The sequence below is a fragment of the Morchella sextelata genome, assembly GCF_020137385.1.
Source record: "Morchella sextelata strain SCLS chromosome Unknown scls_24, whole genome shotgun sequence".
NCBI classification, from domain to species: Eukaryota; Fungi; Ascomycota; class Pezizomycetes; order Pezizales; family Morchellaceae; genus Morchella; species Morchella sextelata.
Genome location: NW_025408639.1, coordinates 1,009,591 through 1,034,783, shown reverse-complemented (window position 1 = coordinate 1,034,783; position 25,193 = coordinate 1,009,591). Strand labels below are relative to the sequence as shown.

Here is a 25,193-nt window from a genome sequence, read left to right as displayed (position 1 = left end):
GCGTAGCCACAGGTCCACACGCGCAGATCTTGTCACGGCGCCGGCCATTGCGCAATTCAATTCAGGTGTTGACATTGGCCAATGAGAATTCGGTATGTTTTGCCCTCGTAGATAGGGTGCGTAAGGCGAGTCAGTAGTTGGTGGGCAGGATTCAGCTAGCTTTCATGATGATGATGATGATGAGTCGTGGGTGTACAGCAGGAAGGCTGATTTCACATGGGCTTTCCATATATTTTCATGATGCAGTATTAATGCTCATATACATGTAAGTAGCTATTGAGACCTAGGTATGAAATCCAGCAGGGAGATAGAGTATGTATTCAATTTACCCGCAGCCAATCCCGTCGTGTGGGGGGAGGGCCTAGGTCCGATGATGAATTAACTGCATCTTGGAGAGAATTGCACTTTGGAATTGGAATGCAACACTGCTGCGCATTGAACTGATCGACTGGAGAGAGAGCGGAAGGATGTGGTATTTATTGGGGGCCTTGCCGCCGTTCACTGGCAAGGCAGTTGTTAGTTTTACTCTCTTACTTAGCAGTGCTCAGCTCAGGCACAAACTAAAACTACACACAATACAAGCACTGCAACCAAACTCGAGACGAGACGAGACACTCGACACTCAACTCCCAACTCTCAACACTCACAACCCAACCCACCAGCCCGCACGTGTCCAACCTCACAACTCCCACCCCGCGACAGACAGCCCGCCGACGCCGAAGCTCTACCTCCAACCCACCACTCCAACCCACCACCACCCACCACCCACCACCCACCACACCGCCCATAACCTCCATCTCGCGCCTTACCCTCACCTCCACCTCCACCTCCACCTCCACCTCCCACGCCCACCTCCACCTCCCACGCCCACCTCCACCTCCCACGCCCACCATGTCCTGCCCCACCGAGAGCATCAACACCCCCCACGCCGCCACCGACTCATCCTCGCCCTCCCCCCCGTCCCCCCCCGCGCCCGAATCCAGCGCGCCCCCGCCCACCGCCGCCCCAGAGTCCTCCGTCCCCGACATACCGGGCATCAAAGCGGACCACAAGCTCGCGCAGATGCTGCGCAAAGAAGTCGCCGAGATGCTCGGCCGCACCAGCAGCGGCTTCCCCGGCGCGCAGCCCGTCTCCTTCGCCGCCAAGCACCTCGAGGAGCTCAAGCGCACCGAGTAACTCCCCCCCCCCCAACCACATTCCCTCCCTCCCTACCCTACCCTACCCCCACTACGGCAGCTAACAGGGGGGGGAACAGCTACTACCTGTGCGAGAAGAGCGACGGCATCCGCTGCCTGCTGTACTTTACGCGCGACGGCGACCAGGAGGTGCACTACCTGATTGACCGCAAGAACGACTACTACTGGGTGCGCAACCTGCACTTCCCGCTGCCGGGCGACGACACGTTCCGCGGCTTCCACACGGAGACCTTGATCGACGGGGAGCTGGTGCTGGACGACGTGGGCGAGGGAAAGAAGCTCCTGCGCTTCTTGGTGTTTGATTGCCTCATGCTGGATAATCAGCGCATGATGCACCGCATGCTGGATAAGCGGTTGGGCGTGAGTTGGACACTTTTTCGTTGCTTTCCCGTGGGCTAGTGGGGGTGTGAGGAGGTGCTAATTGAACTATGTGTGTCTGTGTGCAGTACGTCATGGAGCGCATCTACAAGCCGTACAAGAACCTCTGCAAAGCCTTCCGCGACGAAGTGCAATTCTTCCCCTTCCAGATCGAGTTCAAAAAGATGGAGTTCAGCTACAGCATCCAATGGATGTTCGAGTCCGTGCTGCCCAAGCTGCCGCACGGCAACGACGGGCTGATCTTCACCTGCCGCACCACGCCCTACAAATTCGGCACCGACCCGCACATCATCAAGTGGAAGCCCGCGCTCGAAAACAGCATCGACTTCCGCCTCAACCTCGAGTTCCCGCTGCTCCCGTCGTCGCCGTCCTCCTCGCGCGAGAGCACGCCCGAGCACGACTACCACGCAATGCCGACATTCCACCTGAGCGTGTTCATGGGCGAGGACGTGTACAAGAAGTGGGCGCAGATGCATGTCACCGAGGAGGAGTGGGAGGGGCTCAAGGGCATGGGCGTGCCGCTGGACGACGCGATTGTCGAGTGCGCGATGGACAAGGAGGGCCGCTGGCGGTACATGCGCTTCAGAAAGGATAAGAAGCATGGGAACCATATATCGACGGTGGACAGCGTGATGGAGAGCGTGAGGGATGCGGTGAGCCGCGAGGAGCTGGTGGCGGTGCAGGCGGAGGTGAGGAAGGCGTGGAAGGCGCGTGCGGCGGTCGTGGCGGATCTGGACAGGGGCGAGGCGAGTAAGAAGGTTAGGAGGTAGGAGGCAGTGGGTGGTGGGTGGTGGGTGGGTGTGGGGGCCGGGGGCGGGGAGGGGGAGGGGGGAGTTTCAAAAGTTTTCGGGAGTTCGATAGGTCGATATCGAGTCTTGCTGTTTTTTTCTGTTTTTCTATTCTTCTCTCTGTTTTTCTCTGTTTTTCAACCGTCTCGTTAAGTATCCCCCGCGTGGCCGTTTTTGATTTCTAGTTTTTGATTTTTTTCACTTTCCATCCGCGTTTCACATCGACTCCCCCCTCCCCTCTCCTCTCCCCCCCCCCCGCTCCTCCCACCAGAGAGAGCAGTTAGTCCGCGTTAGTCGGTTAGTCCGCGTTAGTCAGGTCGGTCCGGTGTTCAGGGTTTCTCTCTATTATCTCTTTCCCCGTTTCCTTTTTTTCAATTGCAGCCGGTAATGATTCCCCCCCCCCACACACCAAACATACACACATACAAAAAAAAAAAAAGTTAAAGTTATAGGAACAGACCTCTCAGTTTCTATGTAGCCTATATATGCGTGGTCTGTTAGTCAGATGAAAAAAAAAAAAAGATAAGATTGGTGGCGTTTTTTTATTTATATTTGTTTGCTGCTGTGTTTTGCCTGCTTCTGGTTAGATCTCGTGTGATGTGGTTTAGGGCGGACGGGGTGGGCTGGGTGGGTGGGAACCCGGCGGGGGGGGGGGGTTGGGTGGAACGGGGGAGTCATGGTGTGTCACTCGTTTGCGGCGTGGGGCGGGATGGCGGGGATGCTGTGAGGGGATGTGTTTCGGGAGGGTTGGTGAGGGCTTGGTCGGGCTTTGGGTAAGGGCGTACGTCTGTGGGTGGTCTTTTTGCTGTTTGGGGGTGTTTTGGTTCGTGGGGGTGGGTAGGGAGGTCATGGCGTGTCACTCATTGAATATCAGTGCTAGTTTGTGGGGATAAGGGAATGGGTTATGTCTCGTGGTTGCTATAAGAAATCATTCTACGTAGAGGCAATTGGTTCTAAAAAGCATAGAAACTAGTACTATATATTAATAAATAGTTTGCACTACATACTCTAACCATCCCCCACCCACCCACTCCGTGACAAGCATCTAGATGGGGGTACAGTCCCCCGCACGCCCAAAAGACAAGAAACGAGAAAAAAACGCCCCTCCTCTACCCTATAAACGGGATCCACGTCCTGGTCCTCTGCTTATACCTCACATACTCATCCCCAAAGAAGCCCACCAACAGCCTCTCCTCCGCCTCAATCCTGCAGCTAAAGAACCTCCACAACACCGCGCAATACGCGAGCCCACACAGCGGGTTGCCGAGCATCAACTGCGTGCCAATGCCCCACCAGAAGAAGCCAAAATACGACGGGTGGCGCAGCCACGCGTAGATGCCGTCCGTGACGAGCACATGCCCCTGCTCATGGTTCAGCGCGACCAGATGCGTGAAGTTTGTCCCCGCGTGGGCCATCGCGTACGAGCGCGCGAGCTGGCCGACGACCATGAAGAGCACGCCGAGCAGCGTGGGGAGCCGGTGCATCTTGAGCTGCGGGAAGAAGACGGCCTCGAGGAGGGCCTCGGCGAACGCGGAGGCGTGGGCGGTGTTCCAGGCGGCGCCGTTGCTGGTGAGTAGGAATGCTGTTGTTGGGCGGGCGGGGCGTTAGCGTTGCTGCTAGAAGGGGTGGGTTTTGGGGGGGGGGGGGGGGGGAAGAGGGGGTTACATTTGACTTCGGCCTTCCTTGTGTTGAAGCGCGCGGTGGTCCAGAACTCAAAGAAGTGGAAGACGGCGAGTGCCGCGGCGAACATTGGGAGCTGCCAGTATGACGCGCGGAGCTGCCATGCGACTGCGATGCTGCCTGCTGCGACGGCGCCGAGGGCGCCGGCGCGGAGGGCGATGCCGTCGAGGGCGAAGGGGTGCCCGGGGTAGAGGTAGGAGGGTGGCTCGAAGTTGGGGGAGCCTGGGTAGCTGCTGCGTGTGGGGGGGTTGTAGGCGCGGGAGGAGGAGCGAGGCGGGAAAGGGGACCGGTCGGGCTCGGACATGGTGGTTGATTGTAATGGTGGTGGTGATGGTGGTGGTGGTGAGTTGTGGGAAGTGGCAGTTATGTATCTGGTTGCTCCTTGTGCTTCGAGAACGGAGGTCACAGGTGACAGGGGTGTGCTTTTGTTGCTTGTTCAGGGTTACACAATGTTCTTGGCAGGTGGGTCTGCGTATTTATCATTTCCAGCCCAGCTGATATTGGCTGGGCAGAGCGGACTGCGGACGATACCAACGGTTTTGTCTCCTTCGCAGTAGTTACGGAAATAGAAATGTAAAAAGTATATATGTATCGTTTCGTTCTTTCAAAAAAAAAAAAAAAAAAAAAACTAGATTATAACAAAGTTGACTAATAACTACATGTACTACACCAGGACGGGTACGCAGAGCCAGCATTGCAGCCGCATGGCATATCCCGGGAACACAAATGAAATTTCTATATATATTGATACATAAACCGTACATATGATTTAAGGAATCCAACACCAGTGCTGCCCATGTGTATGTTCTACAGCATACTCCTGATGCCTTCAACGCCCTCTGGCTTCTCCTTTCCGAAAAGGACCTTCTCCCTTCCTCCCATCGTCCACCACTTGACTGCAACCTCTGCCCTCTCCACATCAAGCTCGCTGCTCAAGACGTCCCAAAATCTCTCCCGAATCCTTAGCTTACTTCCTGGGTTCTCCACCATATCCAGAAGCTCTGCTGTAGGTTCAAGCCATCGTTCCATGGCATTAACTTGCATTGATGGAAGTCCGTCAATCAGTGCAAGTATGCACACATCCTTTTCACTCAATCCTACCGCACCTTCATCGACCAGGTTTGGCAAAGGTTCGGTCGAAGCCCGTGCTGCACGATCGCACAAAATCTCGAGAATTACGTCTGTCAAATGCGGTTGAAGTTTCGAAATTGGTTGCGGTGGACTGCATTCCCGAATGATTGTACCGAACGCCAGACGGAACTGTCGGGCCGAGAGAGATGTCGGGAATGCCTCGAACGCTGATTCGATGTAGAAAGGCAGGATGCGAGAGCCCAGCTCTGCCGAAGATGGTGAGCTAATAATGGAAAGCATGACAGAGTGGGCAGCTTCAAAGTGTGCATGTAAGCTGGCTTCTAGCCCACCTGCAAGGTATGGTGATGTGGCAGGTATGACAATTTCTTCATTGACCGATTGCGATATGGATAGTGAAAAGTGCTCAACAGTATTCAAAAAGAAAAGGTCCAATATACGGTCTGGTAGCTTCTTAGGAATACTTCCGGCTAGGTTACGTTAGTGCTAGTTAAGCGTGTCATAACAATGTGTAGTATTTACCTTCTGTAGGAACAATCCCCTTGACAAACTCCTCTGCTTGAGCGGGGTAAGAAGATAAGATGTCGATAGCAGCAAAATAGACAAAATTGTACGAAGAAAAGGCATTGGGGCCTAATCTTGAGGTGATAAAGTAAAATCCACGCAACACGTGCAATACCTTAGAAGCTATCATAGGGCCATCTATTGAAATTAGTAAATTCAGCTTTGGAGGGCAGTCAAGGTCAGACCTACTCTCGGAGTCGCACAACGCCGGTGACTCGGCAACCCGCGACATCAACTCTTGGAGTATCAAGGTTGATGCAAAAAGTATAGACTTCAAGATTTGCCAGACAACAGGAATTGTTGCTTTTAGTGAATCCTCGTCAACCAGGTTTGCTTCTTCTGACATTGGAATTTCGCTGAGCCCATTCACTTTCCATTGCGCAGTCAAAATATGGGAGAAATTGAGGAGACTGGAGAGCTATTAGTCTGCGTTTCAGTATTATATAATGTCCAGACCAATCTACCTTTCCAAGAAAGCGTGTAAGACGGCAGGTTCTTGGGCGTGCCTTATCGAAGCTGCTGCCAATCGAGCTAGGCCGCTCATGGCTGCAAACATGGGTCTACCAGACCGGTTTTGGAGTTCGAGAAAGGAGTTGGATTTACTCTAGATAACTTTTAGCAAGTAGTAAGATTAGCAAACCTTATTGCAACGTACCGGCCAAGCAAGTTTGCCTTCAAAATTCATGATATCATGGTCAATGGTCGAAAGAAAATAGCCCGATTGAAAGCCTTCCCGAGAATAGTATATTGATTTAATAACCACCGGGAGAAGAGCCTTTGAATAATTAGATATAATGTTTTATATAGGACTAAGAAAACTTACATCGTAATTAATGACCTCTTTCGCCTTTCTCGAGAGGCTTTGCATCGCATGTGATAATATAAGACTTAAAGTGTCTGCCTCAAGCTCTAACCGAAATTAGTAAAATCCAAATGTTTTGAATTACGGCAAATACCATTTGTTTCGTTTGTTTCTACCGAAAGATTTACAGCTCTACAAAAAGCTTCCTCTAAGCTTCGCCGAGTTACCCGAGGCAAATGGGATCTCTCCTGATCTGCTGAAAGAATACCCCCCAGCAATAACAGATGCTTCCACCTGGGAACTATCCACTATTAGCGCAGGACAATTTCCAAGAAGAAATTGAGAATACCATTGTTATTTGCCCCCCGAACTATAGCATTAATCCATTCCTCGACACTCAATATAGATATGGAGTCTTGATTCTCAATTTTTCCTAGAGTCGCTGATTGAAACACCCCAAATACCCGCAGGCCTGCCTTAAGCCCGTCAAAATTCTCCCATATAGCAGGCGAAATCAATATCTGGGTCGAGAGTAAAGAAACATTGAGTGGATTGGTTAAGGTTGCGAGTACTGTTGCTGCCGAGGCGTAAACACTAGACAAAGAAGTTAGCTCGCGTTCTGAAAGCAAGGGGGGGGGGTGTTCAACGAACCGTGAAGCATCTGCGCTGTTTGGATCTGCTTGGCCTGGCTGTAGCAGGATCCGGAGAATATTATCGAGGCGCCTGTCAACTACCATGGTGATAAATCGTGTCTGGGGGGTTTGAAGCGTAGCAGAATAGAGCTCGGGGGTGTCGGAGGTGTCGTGTTGACGTCCTCTGCCAAGGATTACGAATTGAACCATGTTCCGTGACACAAGCTCCATAGGCACCCTCATCGAACCTCGGATGTGCTCTAGATGAAGAGCTTCCTGCCCAGATGAGGCTGAAAACGCACAAGAAGCTAGAAAGATAGAGATCGCGATGGTCTCCTGGAAGTACGTCTCCTACAGTTGAATCTTTTTGCAGTGCTACCCCTCCCCCCTACTAACAAGCTCTAATGTAGTTATCATCTGAGTTCTATAGCTCCCCCGGGCTACGACACGCCTCCATTCCCGTCTCTATATTGGCCCATAAACCCAAAACCCGGGGCTACAGCATATCTCTTCTACAGTACAGATATATGGAGGTTCACGATTTTCTGGACATTGATTGTTTATGCCGCGTTCCACCTTGCAGCCGGTATTTGGGCATTTGCGATGCACCCGACTAAACTGTCTTTTGGAGTGCCATTCCTATACGCCATACTTGGAGGCATTGAAGCTGCAATGTCAGGAACAATAGTGGGTTTTATGTAAGTTTCAAGGTCTCTAGACTGCCGTGTTTATGCCACAAAGATGCTGACACCAAGGTAACTTGTAGACTGGCGGCTGTTTATAATGCAGGTATAAATCCACAGAAAACGAAATCATCACAGTGCAATGCTAACTGTCAAAAGGATTTTTCCGCATGAGCACTTGGATTCCATTTGTGTGGTCCATCATTAACGTAATGGTCCTTCTGATATCATCCTTTTCTCTCCAGGGCGGCTTGTAGACCAGCATGTGGTGGGTATTAGAATTAATGTGTAATATCAATATCGTTGAGCATCCTCGCCTTGTACCTACTTTTGGATGGCAGTCATTCAGAAACACTCGTACAGATCAGAGAATAAAAGCCGGGGACTTATTCCTTACATACCACTCATGATATTTCGCTCTCGGTGTGAAGAATAGGCTGGGCACAACAAGACTAGTAGTAACCGGACGTCCGGCAGCCGATGTATCCCCGCATAACTTGCTTGATAAATTAGCGAACACCTCCTCAGGGCCCACCCCACATTCCCTAGATTCAGTTTGGCTACGTACTATCAATAACCTCTTCCCCCACCACAAACATATCTTTCATAAATACAGACACGATGGTGGTTGCAGGAAAACTTCGTAAGCAGTTACCATACAAGTCATGTAATACCGGCGCAGGATTGAATGTACTGACCAAGCTCCGAGTATTATAGAGAATCCAGCAGTTCTGTGAGTATTATTCCATGCGCCAACAATAGGGCAAAGGTTAACATCTGTCTCACCTGGAGCATTTGCGATATGCAAGAGAAATTTCGCCAGCCAATCTATGGGTTTGAACATTGGTACTGCATCCTATCAAGAGAGCTCATATATTCTTAAATGCTGCTGTAGTTCTGACAACCTTACAGCGTCGCTACAGCTAAGAAGCTCCTTGAAGCGAGTAATTCTACCCAAAATCAAAGCAAAGCATCATAAAAAGTGATTGTCTAACATGCGCATGTCCCTAAAGCCAAAATCCTTGATATTCCTGTCTACGTAACTACACAGAACAGAGCTCGCCTTGGAGAGACTGTCTCTGAGCTTTCCATCGAGCATGCAAAAGGCGACTGGGATAAGACCCTATTCTCTATGGCTATTCCAGAGCTTAAATCGGCATTGTCACATGCTCCTCACTCCATAGCCATTGTTGGTATCGAAAGTCATATCTGTGTGACCCAAACAACTCTAGGTGCGTTCTTTCTAATAAGATAATCCCGCTTACTGGACCAACAAATTGAAACTCCTGCAAATCAGATCTCTTAAAGCTGGGGCATAAGGTCTACGTACTAGCCGATGGGGTATCTTCCTGTAACAAACAAGAAGTGCCTCTGGCACTAGCCAGATTGCGCGCGGAGGGCGCCATCATCACGAGTAGTGAAAGTTGGATATATGAAGTTATGGGTGATGCCAGCATTGAAGAGTAAGTTTTATATTGCCAAAAGCAGATAATAAACCGCTTTAAGCTTCGATGGCTGTGACTAATTTCCCTCTATTTAGGTTTCGAAAGATTGCTTCTGTGGTCAAAGATACAAAACAGTCAACCTCAATGTCTCTTCAATCTCTCTTGTAACGGTTTGACCAGTGACAAGTATGAAGGTAGCTTTGGTAATTAGTATAGCTTGTTTCTCTATCTATTTTGTTATACCTTACATTGCCTGAAATGGAATCATCGATATCTATTGTTGGTAGGACTCGGCTTGTTTTATCTTTGGTTCCACGACAAAGACAGCTAGTAAGAATTGCTGTAACACATTACCGTTATTTCCCCAATTGAAAAGTTGATCTCGCTGCCAGAGCCCTTCTCAGACGAACCCCTTAGCCATCTGTTTACCTAGATAATCCGGTAGAGAAACAGGTCAAGGAATTAAAAATAGTAAAACATAAGTTTATTTCAATAATCCTCAAGGTCATGCGGGCAGTGCCTCGATGAAATCCATAAAAGCTTAAGCAATCTGAAGTCAGAGCGCGCTGCATCCCCCAATAAAACATTCGAATCCACCACTCCTTAAATGGCTGTAAAGGGATTTACTCCAGTACTTCTAATGTATGCTTGATTCGTCTTTCCCTCTATCATCTACTCAACAGCCGATGTCGAGCTTTTTGATGCCATCCAGTGAAACGCTGAAGCACCTCCAATTACGTTCGTTGACTTGGGCTTTGGAATTAAGGCAGGGTTTCCCATAGAGAACGATGATTGAACCTCTGCCGAGCTTGTTCGGCGTTGGGATCGAACATGTGTCTTCTCTCCCGTGCTGGTACCATTGGCACTAAGTGAGGAGTCGATTCTGGCAAACCCTTGGGGGGTATGTGCTGTAGTTGGATTTGCGGGATCAGGTTCGTCCGCCACAACACCACTACCCTCTGATTGGTGACTTGCTCTTGCATCGGACAGGGACGAAGATTTTGATGTACGGAGAACTTTCATCCCACGTGAGGGTGCCTGAGAATCCTTTTTTTGCGTCATCTGGCCCTTCCTCCATGATTCCCAGACCCCCACAGCACCCTTTGCATTCCCGTTTCCTGACCCGGCCCCGCCAGATTTGATACTGTCAGCATTCCAAAAGCTACCCTCCCCATCGCTCTTAGCTCTACGGTCGGTATATCGAGACTCTTTTGTGGTCTCTTCTTCGTTCGAAGAAGCTCCAGCCTCATTTGAAAATCCGAATTCCACCGTGAGTTCCTCCTTATGTCCCATGGCACGTTTCTTTTCGAACACATTTCCTCCAGAATGATGTATACTATTTCTTCTATGGTTATCCCTCTTTGACGGTTCTTCAAGAGTTTCAGATGACTCGGGTGGCGAAACACTGCTGATGACTGCTGCTTTCCGGCCCCGAACTGGCTTCGGCGATGAAACTGGAATATGACCTCCCACTGTAGGTTCTTCCATAGCTAGTTCAGAACTTTCACCTTTGGAAGACTCATTCATACAACCAACTCTGGTAGTAGATCCTTGTTTTTGGCTTTCGATTGAAAGCTGTTCTTCCAATTGATGTTCTGAAAGTTGGTCGCCAATGTGTATTGTGCAAACATCCGAAACTCCTGCTTGGGCACCGGGGCGAGCAAAAGGTACAAACATTTTCCGGCCATCATCTACATATAAAAGTAACTGGCTTTGTGAAAACAACACGTCCCCCATATGGTCTGACAGAACATCACTCCCTAGAAAGATTCCAACCTCATTTTCCATCTGATTGGACTTTCGACTTGGAGCTACAGTAAATTGGACTGTTAGCTTTGGTAGCTGTGTTTGGCCATTTCCCCTTGTTGGTTGCTGAATCGTCGCATCAGGAAGATATATCGCCAGACTGATTTTGTATTCACCATTCGTCCCCTTGACCATCTGGTCCTGTAATCCAAACCTGGTGACCAGAGAAGCATCAACCAAAGATTTAACCGAACCCGTGCAAACTACGGCATATAGTAAGGAGTCAAATGAGGAGGCAGTGTCAAGCCAGCAGCGAACAATTGCTGGTGCTGGGCCAGTGGTAGGTGCAGAAGGTCGGTGTGCGTCGCAGTCTAAGATATCGAAGTTTTGGGGAGGTGGGTGGAAATGCACACCAGTATCACCTTCAAAAAAGGAGCTGTTGTCACCATAAGAACGCATGGAGCTCTGTCTTCCGTCTGATTTGTAGTCGGACTTGTGGGATGACGATCTCTCGGTCATGGGATATCCACCTCCTCCTATCCCGCTGTTGTTTCGAGGCCCGAAATAATCGTTTGAGCTCTGAGAATCATGAATCCAGTGACTCTGTATAGCACTATCAAAGCGCACGCTGTTTGCTCGCGAGGCACCTCTCCTCGGTACATCAACGTCATCCAATCGCAAATCTGCCAACAAATTCTCTTCGTCGAAGCCGTTAAAGTCGTCAGTAGGTTCGGAATTGACGGGTTCTGCCAAAACAACTACAGTGTCAGATTAATCGAGGACCAAAAGTGACTTTGAAGAAAAGAGAGGGGGGGCAAGCGAGAACCCTGAGAAGAAAGCCTACGTTGGGAAAACGAGCCGGAACTCAGCATAGGAGGAAACGGTGAAGGTGTGCTCCATAAGGAACGAATTTTTGAGTCATCCTGTTGCTGCTCAAGCCGGCCAATTCTCTCAGAATGTTGGGTGAGACGCTCAGCGTGCTCAAAGTAGGCAGCTTTTAACATTCGAATTTCTTCAGTTAAATCGTGCACCCCCCAGAATTGCTGAGGTGCATTGAACGTCTCCATCACCTAGGAGCACATGCACAACTCCTCCTGGAGGCAAGCCTCACTCTTTAATGAGGGTCTCCTCGCGATACCTCCCTAGCCTTTAGTGCTGTATGCCTCGGTTTTGCAAATTCCACTATGGCGAACGAATAAGTGGGAGGCGGCGACACTAGGTAATAACGAATAACGAGTAGATGCAATCAAGAAGAGCTGTCGAGTATGTAGTTAAATGATAGTGTACTTAATAAGTAACCCGGGATGCGAGATGGGAGAGTGATTTAGAGAGAACTTGCAGAGACCAAATTCGATGGGAGCTGCCGTAGAAGTGGGGATTTCGTGAAGTTCACGGTTGAGAGGGACGTTGCAGGGTGACTACAGCAACGAAATCCAAAAGCGCCAGATATGATACCTTCCACTACTAATTCGGCGTCCAGCATTTTTTTCGGAAATGTCTTTGTTTTCCTGGAATTCTTGCAACAGCTCAGAGGTAACTACATGTATGAGATGAGGTATGTGCAACCGATGGGACAGGGGAAGCTTAATAAGTACATAAAATTTAGCAAAGACATGCACAGACTGCTGCTGCTGCATTTACATAGGTATCTATTCCGCACGTACTCTAGATCAATAGATACAGTATGTACATGCACTTAACTCTAGAGTACAACCTCACACGTGCCTTGCATATAAACCAAATACCGAAGTTTGGTTGATTTTTAGAGAATCATTAATATAAAAGCCTTAGAGTATCGATATGTATAGAAGTGTACTCTATATAGATGCATGGAAAATCCGCAACAATGATCTAGATTCCAGTAACTACATGTAGGTACATAATTATGCAAAGTGAACAAGACTTTTCCAGCTCTTTTCTTCACCCTGATAAGCCGCGGTGTTTACTCAAGCGCAGCTTTTGGAGCCACATGCCAGAAAGGGAATACGTAATCCAGTTCTGTTGGGTGTAGTTGGGGGAAGTCGGTTTTGATAACATCCATCAGGCACTCATACAAAATTTTGTACCTTTAGTGAATAGAGGTTAGCATGTATCCAAATACGTTGCACTTTGTACCTGTAATCGTAGGGATGGAATATGATTTCAAAAATTACCCTTGAGGGGAAAAGTGAAGGCCTATATGTATTGATATTTATTAGCACTTCCTTTCCTTGAATGGACGCTTTCATAGAAGTAGACCCACCATCTCGAAATAAGTCTGAGAGCTTTTGATTTTTCGGAATCTCTTTTGATCCTGGCAAATGCTTATTAACTTCATATCCGCCAGCATGGTTAATAAACGCGTTCCACAAGTCAACGGTTGGTAGACCGAGCTCTCTTCCGACTACTAGGGCTGCATCTGAATATTGTTTTGTAACAGCAGCTAGTCGCTGCACATAATTAATTTTATTGGAAGCATCGTGTTCCTGCGTATCGTATTCACAAATTGGAGCAGGGCCAACCAGAATAAACTTTGTATCGTGTGCTTTCAAGCTTGAGTGGTTGAGTATCCTGTATAGGTTCTTAGAATACTGGTTCAAGGGTACATGCTGTGGTAGGCCAGGAAGGACGGCATCATTGGCGCCCAAAAAAACGACCTACCACAACAAAGGTCAGAACGAGATCAGGAAAGCTTTTGATAAGTTGGGGTAAAAGAAACAAATTGCTGACTGTAAGTTTAATCCGGGAGCTAGGACTGGGTGGCGGGATGATCTTTGGAAGAACATCAAGCGCGTGAAGAGTATTATATCCACTGGAGGTGCATCAGCAAGACTGAATTTTTTTCCCGGCTACAGTTATTCATATCAAACCTAAATCCTCTATTTACTACTTCTAACCTGCGTTTATATGCTGGAAAAAAGTTAGTTAAATTATATATAAACATATAGAATCTCACTGTCAAGCAATAGCTCACCATCTGCCAATGCTGCACCGAACCCAAAACCTCTTGTGAGACAGAACGCCACTTTTTAGCACATGACAAGTTTCTTGTGTAAAAAGAAAGATAATGCGTGTATTTATATTTACCTGGTCTGTTCATACGACTGCTCTGTTATTGAGTCCCCAAACAAAAGAATCTTATCGTAGTCTGCGAATGCCATCTTGAGCGACCACTACATGTACGGTACAGTACATGTAGTTACTATGTAGTAGCCAGATTATGTGTGAGGCGGCAGGTGTATTTAAAGCTTGTCTAGAGTGTGGTTCACCCGTACGTAATAGTAAACAAGTTGCAACCTCAAAGGTACAGCCTGATCTAAGTACATGTAGGTACATGTACATACACTCTAGCGTTAAATAGATTTTACTAAGGTGAGGGGTCGATTTGGGGGTACGCACAGCTACTGCGAAAGCAAACTTGTTATGGACCCACCGTACCGAGGAGGTAATATATTATACATCCTAGTATGCCGGCTGTAGAGTAGGTACATCTTATCAGTAAAGTACCAGCTGTCGGTGAGTAGTAACTATCCCAATTTCTAGCGCGTGGGTATATCATATCCTCCGATTGTTCAGGGTTTCATTTGTTCCTTGACCAATAGGGTTGTAATATGAAGTGGAGAAGTTACATACCGGCAGCGGCGTTTGAAGGGTGGGTGATCGAGGGTACCGGGTGTAATGCAGCGCTTTCGGCCCGGGAGGCTCAAACGGTTTACTACATGTTATTGTACATTGTACCTATCCCAAGGATCCTGCACCGCTCTGCCCTTTTCTACTTTAGAGTAAGCATGTTAACGTACTTGTATGTACATGTAGGCACATCTAGTTACAGTCCAATATGATATTACGAAGAAAAAATCTTGCGATTTATAATAAACACATGTATGTAAAAATGTAAATCTAATAAGTATATAGATATACCGATATGCAATGTGTTATTTAAAGGTTTTGATTGGCCAGGTATTAGATTGCTTTTTCTTGGTAGTTTGATTAGTAATATTTTGTTAGTAATATTTTGATAATATTTTTTGTTGATATAAGCAACAAATCGGGGACCAGATTTTTTTTTTCTGTATTGATGTAATTAGCGATTCGGGGACCTTACTTTTTCCTTCTATTAAATTCGGAGACATTGCTTCTTCCCCTTATTGATGTTAGTGGCGATTCGGGAATCTTGCTTTTCCCTCTATTATTGTTAGTGGCGATTCAAGGACTTACTTTTTCCTTCTATTGAATTCGGAGACATTGCTTCTTCCCCCTATTGATGTTAGTGGCGATTCGGGAATCTTGCTTTTCCCTCTATTATTGTTAGTGGCGATTCAAGGACCTTACTTTTTCCTTCTATTGAATTCGGAGACATTGCTTCTTCCCCCTATTGATGTTAGTGGCGATTCGGGAATCTTGCTTTTCCCTCTATTATTGTTAGTGGCGATTCAAGGACCTTACTTTTTCCTTCTATTGAATTCGGAGATATTGCTTCTTCCCCCTATTGATGTTAGTGGCGATTCGGGAATCTTGCTTTTCCCTCTATTATTGTTAGTGGCGATTCAAGGACCTTACTTTTTCCTTCTATTGAATTCGGAGATATTGCTTCTTCCCCCTATTGATGTTAGTGGCGATTCGGGAATCTTGCTTTTCCCTCTATTATTGTTAGTGGCGATTCAAGGACCTTACTTTTTCCTTCTATTGAATTCGGAGATATTGCTTCTTCCCCCTATTGATGTTAGTGGCGATTGCTTCTTCCCTCTAATTATGTTAGTGGCGATTCGGGTATTTTGCCTATTCTTTCTATTGAAATCGGGAACTTTGCTTTTTTCTTTTAATGATTCCTGCAAATTTACTTTGTGCGTGAATTGGTATTGATAACAAATCAAAATATTATTAAATGTTGCTATTGATATTAGGGTTAGTCAAAGTTTTGATTCTTAGACTTTTAGTTTAAAGTTACTCTTGATCGCACATTATTTTTTAGCTTAATCAATCAATTCCAAAACTCTCTGCCTACAATATTTTATCATACGATGCCTCAAATATTCAACGAGAATGCCTCTACCGAAATTCACTGCATGCTTGAATTCACTAACAAGTCAGACAAAACTGGCTATCTCAAAATTTACGATTCTACTTTATTTTGCTGGAGCGAAGATCTACCAAATTCAGTAATCGACGAGGAAGATATACCATGCCGAATCATTTGTTTTGTCAGCGATTCTCTTACAGAATCCACCGAAAACTCTGTTGGAATATGTTCAGGCAGATTCTGCGATATGGGTAAAGACAAACCAGTTGTTATTTCTTTACTGAATAAGAGCGAGTAAGTAATTGATTTACTGTGTAATATATTAGAACTAATAATTTTCCACTTAGATTTGCTGGTGACCCGACACATCCACGATTTGATGAGATAGCCCCTGCACCCTCCTGTGCCACTATATACTCAGTCGGAAAGGTTGTAGGACAACCTAAGGGTACTATCAAGTCTCTCCCTATTGGCTGGAGATCTTTTGATTTACGATCCTCCTATTACGATTTAGAGGCTGCCTCCAAATCAGCTTCCCGAAAGTATTTTGTTATTAGGTGGTACATACCAGCAGGAAAGAGGTGGGAGAGCACAAAATTACCCCAAATCGATAGTGTAATCCAAATCACTGGGAAATTAGTTGGTAGAGTCATCGTTGATAATGCATCGTCACATTCTTTTCTTGGTTGTATAGTGTCGTCATTAAATTATATTTCAGTAATGCAATCGGGATTGGGGGGTGGGTCTGTTGGAGAAACCTCAAGTAGATCGGAGACTAAAAATGTTGGAAGATCTTGGGGTGCTCGGGCTCAGAAAAGATCTGCGATGGATGATTCAAGTTTCTATTCAAGTTCTCCCCTCCCTCCAAAAATTACTGTTAGCTTATCTTCTATTTCCAAACCTACTACACCAGCCAAAAAGAAAGCTTTGAGTGTATCTAATGACTGTTCTGTCGATGACGAGTTTGAAGAGATTGGGGATGACATTATTGGGGATGTTGGTTCTGAGTAGAATAAGTTTGGTATTGGATATATGGGTTTCTGACTCATTGTTAGCTATTTTATTTTAGTCGGGAGAGTGTATTATTATCAAGGATATATATAACTATCGGATGTTCTCTTTAGAAATTTATCGAACAGATTTCTATATTAAATATAATTTTTATTGCAAAAATGCCAAGAACCAATTCCAGACAATCAACCGACGATTTCAGGATTTCGAATCGGAACCGAGCAAGAAGAAATAGAAACTCCCAAGCCTCCAGCTCACAATTAGACCGAATTGAGATGCGATTAAATTCCCGAGCTGAACATCAAATCATAAATCGCCGACAAACTACACAAAACCAAAGCAATATAGAAACAAATTCACCATCTAACAATTGGTGGGATATTTTACCTACAAAAACAACCCATCTCCGCCCATATATTATTAGTTGGTCAAAACAATGCACTTATTGTGGTGCAGCCTTATTAACTAGTGAAAATAATGGTTGGTGTTGTACTAATGGAAAATATCGATTACCCTCCCTACCAGTATATCCACCCGATACTGAAACTGAATTTGAGCAATATGACTCTCAGTTGAGTAGGATCAGCCGAAAGCTCAATAACATTTTTTCATTTTCAATTTTGGGAGTTACAGGTGGATTTCGACAGTTACCGACACCTTCAAATGTTGCTATAACAGGACGAGTATACCATCAGTTATTGGATGCCAATCGAGGTCAACATTCAATTCGATGGTTCCTTCACGATGAGGATTCAAGAGACTCACTAGCTTTTGAGCTTGGTGTACCCTCCTCCCTAGTTAACAGCTTTCGAAACCTACTAGAAGATATCAATCCTTTTGTTTACCATCTCCGAGCAGCATTTACCACTGCAACAGATACCCCACTTGCACTAGAGTTATATACACCAATAAGTGGTGGGGAAATTGCTGCGATTATACATGCCAATAATATACAGAAAGTCTATCCTCGGAGTGTATTAGTTTACAACAATATCCTCGATCGTCCAAAAGCTATCAGTATATTAAGTCCTCTTTACGAGCCATTACAATATCCTGTTTTCTTTCCTCATGGTACACCTGGTTGGGACTGCAAATCCGATATCAGTCAAATTCGATGGTATAGAGCCAGACTCACAACAGAGAACCGATTTATGAGGTTTGGTAGATTGTGTGGAGAATACTTGGTGGATATGTACTCGAGAGTGGAAGATGAAAGATTGGACTATATACGAAAAGGGCGAGAGAGACAATACATTCAGCAATTTGCAAATGCAGAGGCAGAAGGAGATTTACCTATCGAGAAAGGCACGACACTACCCAACTCTTTCCTAGGTTCCCGAGCATGGGCATCAAATGAGGTTGCCGACTCTCTTGCTATCTGTCGGTCAAGAGGCAAACCCTCATTTTTTATCACGATTACAACAAATCCTAACTGGCCAGAAATTAAAGTACGGTTGAATCCAGGACAGAATGCTTCAGATATACCAATTATTGTTTGTCGGGTATTTAAAGCAAAGCTAGAGAATGCTATTGCCAAAATTCGGAGCCATTTAGTAACGATGGTTTACATTGTTCGGGTTATAGAATTCCAAAAGAGGGGGTTACCACATGCACATATTGTTATTAAAGTAAGATAATCGAAAACCCAATTGAGGTTGATGCTAAAAATTATTAGGTGAATCCCGAGTTACCTTTCTCAGGTATTGATTCCATCGTCTCTGCCGAAGTACCTACAGAAGAGGAAGATCCTGTCCTGCGAGAATTGGTTCTACGATTCAATCAACACCCCCAAACACATTTAAATTCTCTCAACAGTCGGTGTAACAAAAATGGATCCTGTATTTGGGGATACCCACAAGCGATTCAGGAAACTACAGAGCTTAATCAATATGGTCGAGTACAGTATAGAAGAAGAAAGGAAGAAGATCGATGGATAGCATCATATATGCCATTTCTTACTAAGCTACTAGAATGTCATGTTAATGTCGATATATGTTTTACAGTTAATATTTTCATGTATCTGTATAAGTATTTGTTTAAAGGACCCGATCGAACATTATTTTCTTTCAATGTTGAAGGACAGCAGGAGGTTGACGAGATCAATGACTATATCAATGCGAGGTATCTGTCTGCCTCGGAGGCAGCATGGAGGATCCTGCAATACCATATAACAGAACGATCGCCTGCAGTCAAATCGCTTACAGTTCATCTACCTGGAAGAAACATGCATCAAATGTACCGAAAGGATGGTGGGGAATCTACAGCATCGACTTTGCTTAGATATTTCTCTAGGCCCCGAAATACAGTATTCCAAGATTTGACATATATTCAATACTACGAGAAGTGGATTCCCTACTCGAAGTCGTCAACCATTTTCAAAGATACCGATTTCCTTGAAGAGATATGCAATAGTTATCCACAGTTTATTGTAAGAGCTAGGAGAAGAAATGAAGCAATAGCCCGGATCGATACAGTCTCCCCTAGAACTGGAGAATTATTCTACCTACGAGCTCTCCTACTGCATCGATCAGCTTATAGTTTCGGGGACCTAAAAACTGTCAATCGAATTACATACTCGACATTTCAAGAGGCAGCAGCAGCATTAGGTCTCTTCGAAAACCAGTCGGAAGGTAAAGAAATTATGGCAGAAGCAGTCCAAAGCTTTTGCAGTCCTAATCAGCTACGATTCCTGTTTGCACATCTCCTGATGAATATTCCAGTTACAGCCATTGAGTTGTTCGAGGAATATCAGGAGGCTCTTTCGGCAGATTATCTTGACCAATACGATTCTCCGATAATGGTTATGAATAAATGTTTGGAGGGGATTGCAAAACACCTTGCTGCTCAAGGCAGTAGGTTGACTGATTTTGGATTACCTCAACCTCAAAACCTCATAGATGAAATATCTATGGAGGCTCTTGCATTTGATCATCGTAGAACCGAACTTACTGAGATGGCAATAGCATCTCAGGAACAGTTATTACCCCAACAGCTAGATGCTTTTGATACTATCATGAATAATATCGATAAAATAGCTATCGGAGAGATTCCTGAACATACATGTTTCTTTCTGGATGGAAAAGCTGGTCGGGGCAAAACATATGTTGTAAATACGATCGTAAATTATCTAAGAGGGCAAGGAGACATTGTTGTTATTACTGGTTCGACAGCTTTGAGTGTTACACTATATGAGAGAGGTCGTACTGCACATTCTGCATTTGGTATTCCTGTCGTTGAAGTAAAGCTATCCTATGAGGGGGTTTTAGTGAAGACAGCTACTGACATTACGATATTAGAATAATATGGAGCTACAATCGACTTTGAGTATCAGATCAGATCGGGCCAAATTACTATCGAAGTCAAGCTTAATTATATGGGAGGAGATGCCTATGGCCAACAAAGCAGCAATTGAATGTGCAGATGAGTTCTTGGAACTCGTGCTTGCAAATGGCAAACCATTTGGTGGCAAAGTATTTCTTGGCTTAGGGGACTTTCGACAGGTAGCATCAGTGGTTAAATCTGCAGGACCAACAGCTACACTCGAAGCATCTATACGATCATCCTATCTTTGGGAACAATTCAAAATTTTACGATTGGATACACCTATAAGAAATGCATCTGATTTGGAATATGCCGAGTGGGTAGATCAAATTGGAGATGGCTGTCAAGAATCAAATGAATCGTTTGTCAATCTGGATTTAATTGAGTCTTTAGACTCAATCGAAGAGGCAATTGACTTTCTATTTCCCACAGAAGTATTGCAAAATCCAGCGATTGTTTCCCATCATGCTTTCCTTAGTCCTTTGAATATCAATGTGGATCAATTTAACCTTGCGATTCTTGAAAGATTCCCGACAATGGAGGGTATGTATATTTATTTTCCTTCCAATTAAAATTTACAATATACTGATATAATTATTTATTACAGAAAGAACATACTACAGCCACGATTGTATCAAAGAGGACCCTAACTTCACATCCTCGGCTATCAACATTCTACCATCAGGGGAGATTCTAGATTTTCTATCTATGTTGAAGGAGCCTGGTGTGCCTACACACAAATTGATTTTGAAAGTCGGGTGTGTTTGTTCGATTATGCGAAATCTATCACTGGAGAATGGCTTGGTTAAGAATTCCCGAGTAGTTATTAAAGAGCTACATGAAAGATTTGTCAAAGTTGAATTGATATCTACTGCAGATAATATTCGACGAGATACAACTGTCTTTTGTCTCCCCCGAATCGTATTTGAATTTCAACCGAAATATTGCTCTTGGACAGTACAGAGAAGACAATTCCCTTTACGACTAGCATACTCGACAACCTTTAATAGTTGTCAAGGCTTAACACTCGATAGAGCTGTCATCGATCTCAGAACTCCTGTATTTGCACATGGTCAACTGTATACGAGTATTTCCCGAGTCAGAAATAGAGACAATATTAGGTGTTTATTGGATCATGATATTTCAATTAGTGATATTGGGGATAAAAACAAAGTTAAAAATATTGTATATAGAAGCCTTTTATTATAAAAAAATTTTTTCTTATTTTTTTTTTAATTTTAAAGCTATTTTTTAAAACAATCAGTACACAATAATTGATAGTTATTATTGCTAACTGGCAGCTGAAATAACTATCGGTACTTAATACAGGAGTGGAGATTTTCAGTAACATCAATAATAATACTACATAATATAGGAAATAACAATTTATTCCTCCTCGGATTCATCGGACTCAACCAAAATAGCTTCAATATTATCGGCAGTAATTTGATCCTGTTGATATTTTTCCCACAACTTTACCAATCGGACAGGAGTGACAATACTCATACCAATTTGATGGGAATCAGACTCATCGGTGGGACCCTTTACTGATAAAGTAGTCCCATGAAAGTCAGTCGGCTTCCAAACTACTACTGAGTTGGCTGATTGTTTGATTCTGATTCCATAATCGGCAATGAAGAAGTGTCCCCCCTCCTCGGACCCATATGTCCTAGCTGTAGTCCAGAACAATGCATACTTATGAGGGCACTTTTCATTATGAGTACCCCTATTATTAATTAGCAATAATGATAAATAAGTACTCGGAGTGAATATTACCTTGCATAATTATATGCCATAAATCCAGAAGGAGGTGCCATCGGAACACAGTCAAACTCAATGTCATCATCCTGCACCCTCACAGTATAGTTCCCCCAGATTTGAGAAGTAGCCCTGTCTTTAGCAGCATAATTCATTCTCGGAATTAAGGTAGAATTGCAAAACCCAGTTATATCCTCAATAATCGGCTTCGGCAATCTACCCTTACTCATGTTCCAAAGAAGAGCAAAAATATAGCTGCCAAAGTGCTCAAAGTCTTCCATTCGGTTTTTCTTGGAAGTGATATTTCTAACCCAATCGAAACTGGCTTTGCTTCTGGAACCAGCTGAATATCCCATTTGACAAAGTTTGCCAGTATCTTCAAGCTAAGAAATAATTAGCACTCGCAAAAGTAAAATTTGGAGAGAAATAATACTTACTCGGACTGATTTCCTGATCTGACATTCCTTGATAATAATCTCATTGACCCAATCCAGAGTTTCTTTTCTGTCCTCGGCCATCCAATTCCTAGCAACCAACCCAACAATCTCTTTAGTTTTGGAATCGACAAAAATGCAGTTTTGATCCTCGGCAACATCTAGTTGGAGATATTGTTGTTCCAAAAGTAGCATCGGTGGTACTTTTAGCCTTTTATCCTTCGGCTTACCAAGCTGGAGATGGTCATGCCAAATGTCATGAATTTGCTCGGACTCATACACCCAATTACTGGCTGGAGGGTAAGGTGTTTGATATCGGGTTACCTCCACAATCGTAAACTGTTCCAAATATTTGTCTCTCCTTGCATCGTCCTCCTTGAGATTACACTCCTCAACAAATAAAGCTTTAATTCTTTTAATTCTTTCCTTCTCCTCCTTCCTCTGCTTCATCGCTTCTCTTAGTTCTGTATAGCTATTCGGCTCTTTCATTTGTTTGGGGTGGTTGAGGAAGGCAGCAAGATCATTGAAAATGCCATCGTTAACTCCATCGGCAACATTACAGAACTCTCTCTTAATAGAAGAAACAAGAGAATCAATTTTATTATCTCTGATTTTCTGCAGAAGAGAGGGTTTGCTAGCTATATATATAGCAATTTCATTGATGGCCTTTTTGTATGCTTTGGGGGGTGGTATTCTTTTGGATCGGATAGGAGGCATTTTTGTGGATCGGGTTTGTAGAAGCTGTAGGTGAGTCAGGTAATCAATAACAACAACAAGTGTTTGTACTCATAAGTATAGAAGGATATCAAGGGCAAAGCACCTAAATATTTGGCTTTCTATCTTATTTGAACTCGCAAGCGAAGGGTGTTGTGAAAGGGGAATCAACAACAACAACAACAACAAGCGATTGTACTCCTAAGTATAGAAGGATATCAAGGGCAAAGCACCTAAATATTTGGCTTTCTATCTTATTTGAACTCTCTCTCATGTGTTATGTGTTTGAACTCGCAAGCGAAGGGTGTTGTGTGTTTGAACTCGCAAGCGAAGGGCGTTGTGAATGGGTGTTGTGAATGGGTGTTAAGGGAAAAAGGGGAAGAGGGGAAACCCAACGACAGCGACGCGCCCGAATATTAGAAGCCTTACCCTACCTGAACCAGCACCCGCTCCCAGCACCAGCACCTAACACCCGCTCCCAATACCCGCATCACTCCAGTACCCGCTTCCAGTACCAGCACCAAACACCCGCTCCCAATACCCGCATCACTCCAGTACCCGCTTCCAGTACCAGCACCAAACACCCGCTCCCAATGCCCAATGCCCGCGTCACTCCAGTACCCGCTTCCAATACCAGCACCCAACACCCGCTCCTAATGCCCAATGCCCGCGTCACTCCAGTACCCGCTCCCAGCACCAGCACCAAACACCCGCTCCCAATGCCCAATGCCCGCATCACTCCAGTACCCGCTCCCAATACCAGCACCCAACACCCGCTCCCAATACCCGCATCACTCCAGTACCCGCTTCCAGTACCAGCACCAAACACCCGCTCCCAATACCCGCATCACTCCAGTACCCGCTTCCAGTACCAGCACCAAACACCCGCTCCCAATGCCCAATGCCCGCATCACTCCAGTACCCGCTTCCAGTACCAGCACCCAACACCCGCTCCCAATGCCCAATGCCCGCGTCACTCCAGTACCCGCTTCCAATACCAGCACCCAACACCCGCTCCTAATGCCCAATGCCCGCGTCACTCCAGTACCCGCTCCCAGCACCAGCACCAAACACCCGCTCCCAATGCCCAATGCCCGCATCACTCCAGTACCCGCTCCCAATACCAGCACCCAACACCCGCTCCCAATGCCTAATACCCGCGTCACTCCAGTACCCGCTTCCAATACCAGCACCCAACACCCGCTCCTAATGCCCAATGCCCGCGTCACTCCAGTACCCGCTCCCAGCACCAGCACCAACACCCACTCCCAATTCCCGCGTCACTCCAGTACCCGCTTCCAGTACCAGCACCCAACACCCGCTCCCAATGCCCAATGCCCGCATCACTCCAGTACCCGCTTCCAGTACCAGCACCCAACACCCGCTCCCAATGCCCAATGCCCGCGTCACTCCAGTACCCGCTTCCAATACCAGCACCCAACACCCGCTCCTAATGCCCAATGCCCGCGTCACTCCAGTACCCGCTTCCAATACCAGCACCCAACACCCGCTCCTAATGCCCAATGCCCGCGTCACTCCAGTACCCGCTTCCAATACCAGCACCCAACACCCGCTCCTAATGCCCAATGCCCGCGTCACTCCAGTACCCGCTCCCAGCACCAGCACCAACACCCACTCCCAATTCCCGCGTCACTCCAGTACCCGCTTCCAATACCAGCACCCAACACCTGCTCCCAGCACTAGAACCCTGGAACACCCCAATGTCCATCGCTACCCTCCCATGAATCCCCGAATGTCCATCGCTACCCTCATAGAATTCTCTTATTGCCTATCAGAGCCCTAACAATACCTCTCACTATCCTTTAAGCACTCTTCGCTGCCCTCTCAGAGGCCTCCCAATGTCCATCGTTGTCCTCCCAATATCCATCGTTGTCCTCCTAAGAATCTTTCAATGTCAATCGCTACCCTCCTAGGATTCTCACCCAATATCAC

At 45.7% G+C, this 25,193-nt stretch overlaps 9 protein-coding genes across 9 annotated transcripts; 4 read left to right on the top strand and 5 right to left on the bottom strand.

The window, feature by feature from the left end:
- Positions 1–891: 891 nt before the first annotated feature.
- H6S33_007830 (uncharacterized protein) lies at positions 892–2,344 on the top strand (the record flags this gene model as incomplete). Its single annotated transcript, XM_044839186.1, has 3 exons — positions 892–1,172; positions 1,256–1,556; positions 1,643–2,344. The coding sequence occupies 3 exons, from the start codon at positions 892–894 to the stop codon at positions 2,342–2,344; spliced, it is 1,284 nt and encodes a 427-aa protein (XP_044688703.1).
- A 1,127-nt stretch (positions 2,345–3,471) lies between these two features.
- H6S33_007829 (uncharacterized protein) lies at positions 3,472–4,346 on the bottom strand (the record flags this gene model as incomplete). The annotated part of the gene is made up of 2 exons (XM_044839185.1): positions 3,472–3,944; positions 4,028–4,346. The coding sequence occupies 2 exons, from the start codon at positions 4,344–4,346 to the stop codon at positions 3,472–3,474; spliced, it is 792 nt and encodes a 263-aa protein (XP_044688702.1).
- Positions 4,347–4,849: 503 nt separating this feature from the next.
- H6S33_007828 (uncharacterized protein) lies at positions 4,850–6,239 on the bottom strand (the record flags this gene model as incomplete). The annotated part of the gene is made up of 4 exons (XM_044839184.1): positions 4,850–5,601; positions 5,654–5,833; positions 5,885–6,105; positions 6,160–6,239. The coding sequence occupies 4 exons, from the start codon at positions 6,237–6,239 to the stop codon at positions 4,850–4,852; spliced, it is 1,233 nt and encodes a 410-aa protein (XP_044688701.1).
- A 569-nt stretch (positions 6,240–6,808) lies between these two features.
- Positions 6,809–7,339, bottom strand: H6S33_007827 (uncharacterized protein; the record flags this gene model as incomplete). The annotated part of the gene is made up of 2 exons (XM_044839183.1): positions 6,809–7,091; positions 7,149–7,339. 2 exons carry the CDS (start codon positions 7,337–7,339, stop codon positions 6,809–6,811), a joined length of 474 nt encoding a protein of 157 aa, XP_044688700.1.
- Positions 7,340–8,433: 1,094 nt separating this feature from the next.
- Positions 8,434–9,425, top strand: H6S33_007826 (uncharacterized protein; the record flags this gene model as incomplete). The annotated part of the gene is made up of 7 exons (XM_044839181.1): positions 8,434–8,455; positions 8,530–8,545; positions 8,605–8,658; positions 8,725–8,756; positions 8,826–9,044; positions 9,110–9,275; positions 9,353–9,425. 7 exons carry the CDS (start codon positions 8,434–8,436, stop codon positions 9,423–9,425), a joined length of 582 nt encoding a protein of 193 aa, XP_044688699.1.
- Positions 9,426–9,929: 504 nt separating this feature from the next.
- Positions 9,930–12,070, bottom strand: H6S33_007825 (uncharacterized protein; the record flags this gene model as incomplete). Its single annotated transcript, XM_044839180.1, has 2 exons — positions 9,930–11,749; positions 11,848–12,070. The coding sequence occupies 2 exons, from the start codon at positions 12,068–12,070 to the stop codon at positions 9,930–9,932; spliced, it is 2,043 nt and encodes a 680-aa protein (XP_044688698.1).
- A 7,584-nt stretch (positions 12,071–19,654) lies between these two features.
- H6S33_007824 (uncharacterized protein) lies at positions 19,655–21,164 on the top strand (the record flags this gene model as incomplete). Its single annotated transcript, XM_044839179.1, has 4 exons — positions 19,655–20,251; positions 20,310–20,877; positions 20,942–21,092; positions 21,158–21,164. 4 exons carry the CDS (start codon positions 19,655–19,657, stop codon positions 21,162–21,164), a joined length of 1,323 nt encoding a protein of 440 aa, XP_044688697.1.
- A 556-nt stretch (positions 21,165–21,720) lies between these two features.
- Positions 21,721–23,243, bottom strand: H6S33_007823 (uncharacterized protein; the record flags this gene model as incomplete). The annotated part of the gene is made up of 3 exons (XM_044839178.1): positions 21,721–22,060; positions 22,111–22,475; positions 22,530–23,243. The coding sequence occupies 3 exons, from the start codon at positions 23,241–23,243 to the stop codon at positions 21,721–21,723; spliced, it is 1,419 nt and encodes a 472-aa protein (XP_044688696.1).
- A 660-nt stretch (positions 23,244–23,903) lies between these two features.
- Positions 23,904–24,944, top strand: H6S33_007822 (uncharacterized protein; the record flags this gene model as incomplete). The annotated part of the gene is made up of 1 exon (XM_044839177.1): positions 23,904–24,944. The coding sequence occupies one exon, from the start codon at positions 23,904–23,906 to the stop codon at positions 24,942–24,944; it is 1,041 nt and encodes a 346-aa protein (XP_044688695.1).
- Positions 24,945–25,193: the final 249 nt, after the last annotated feature.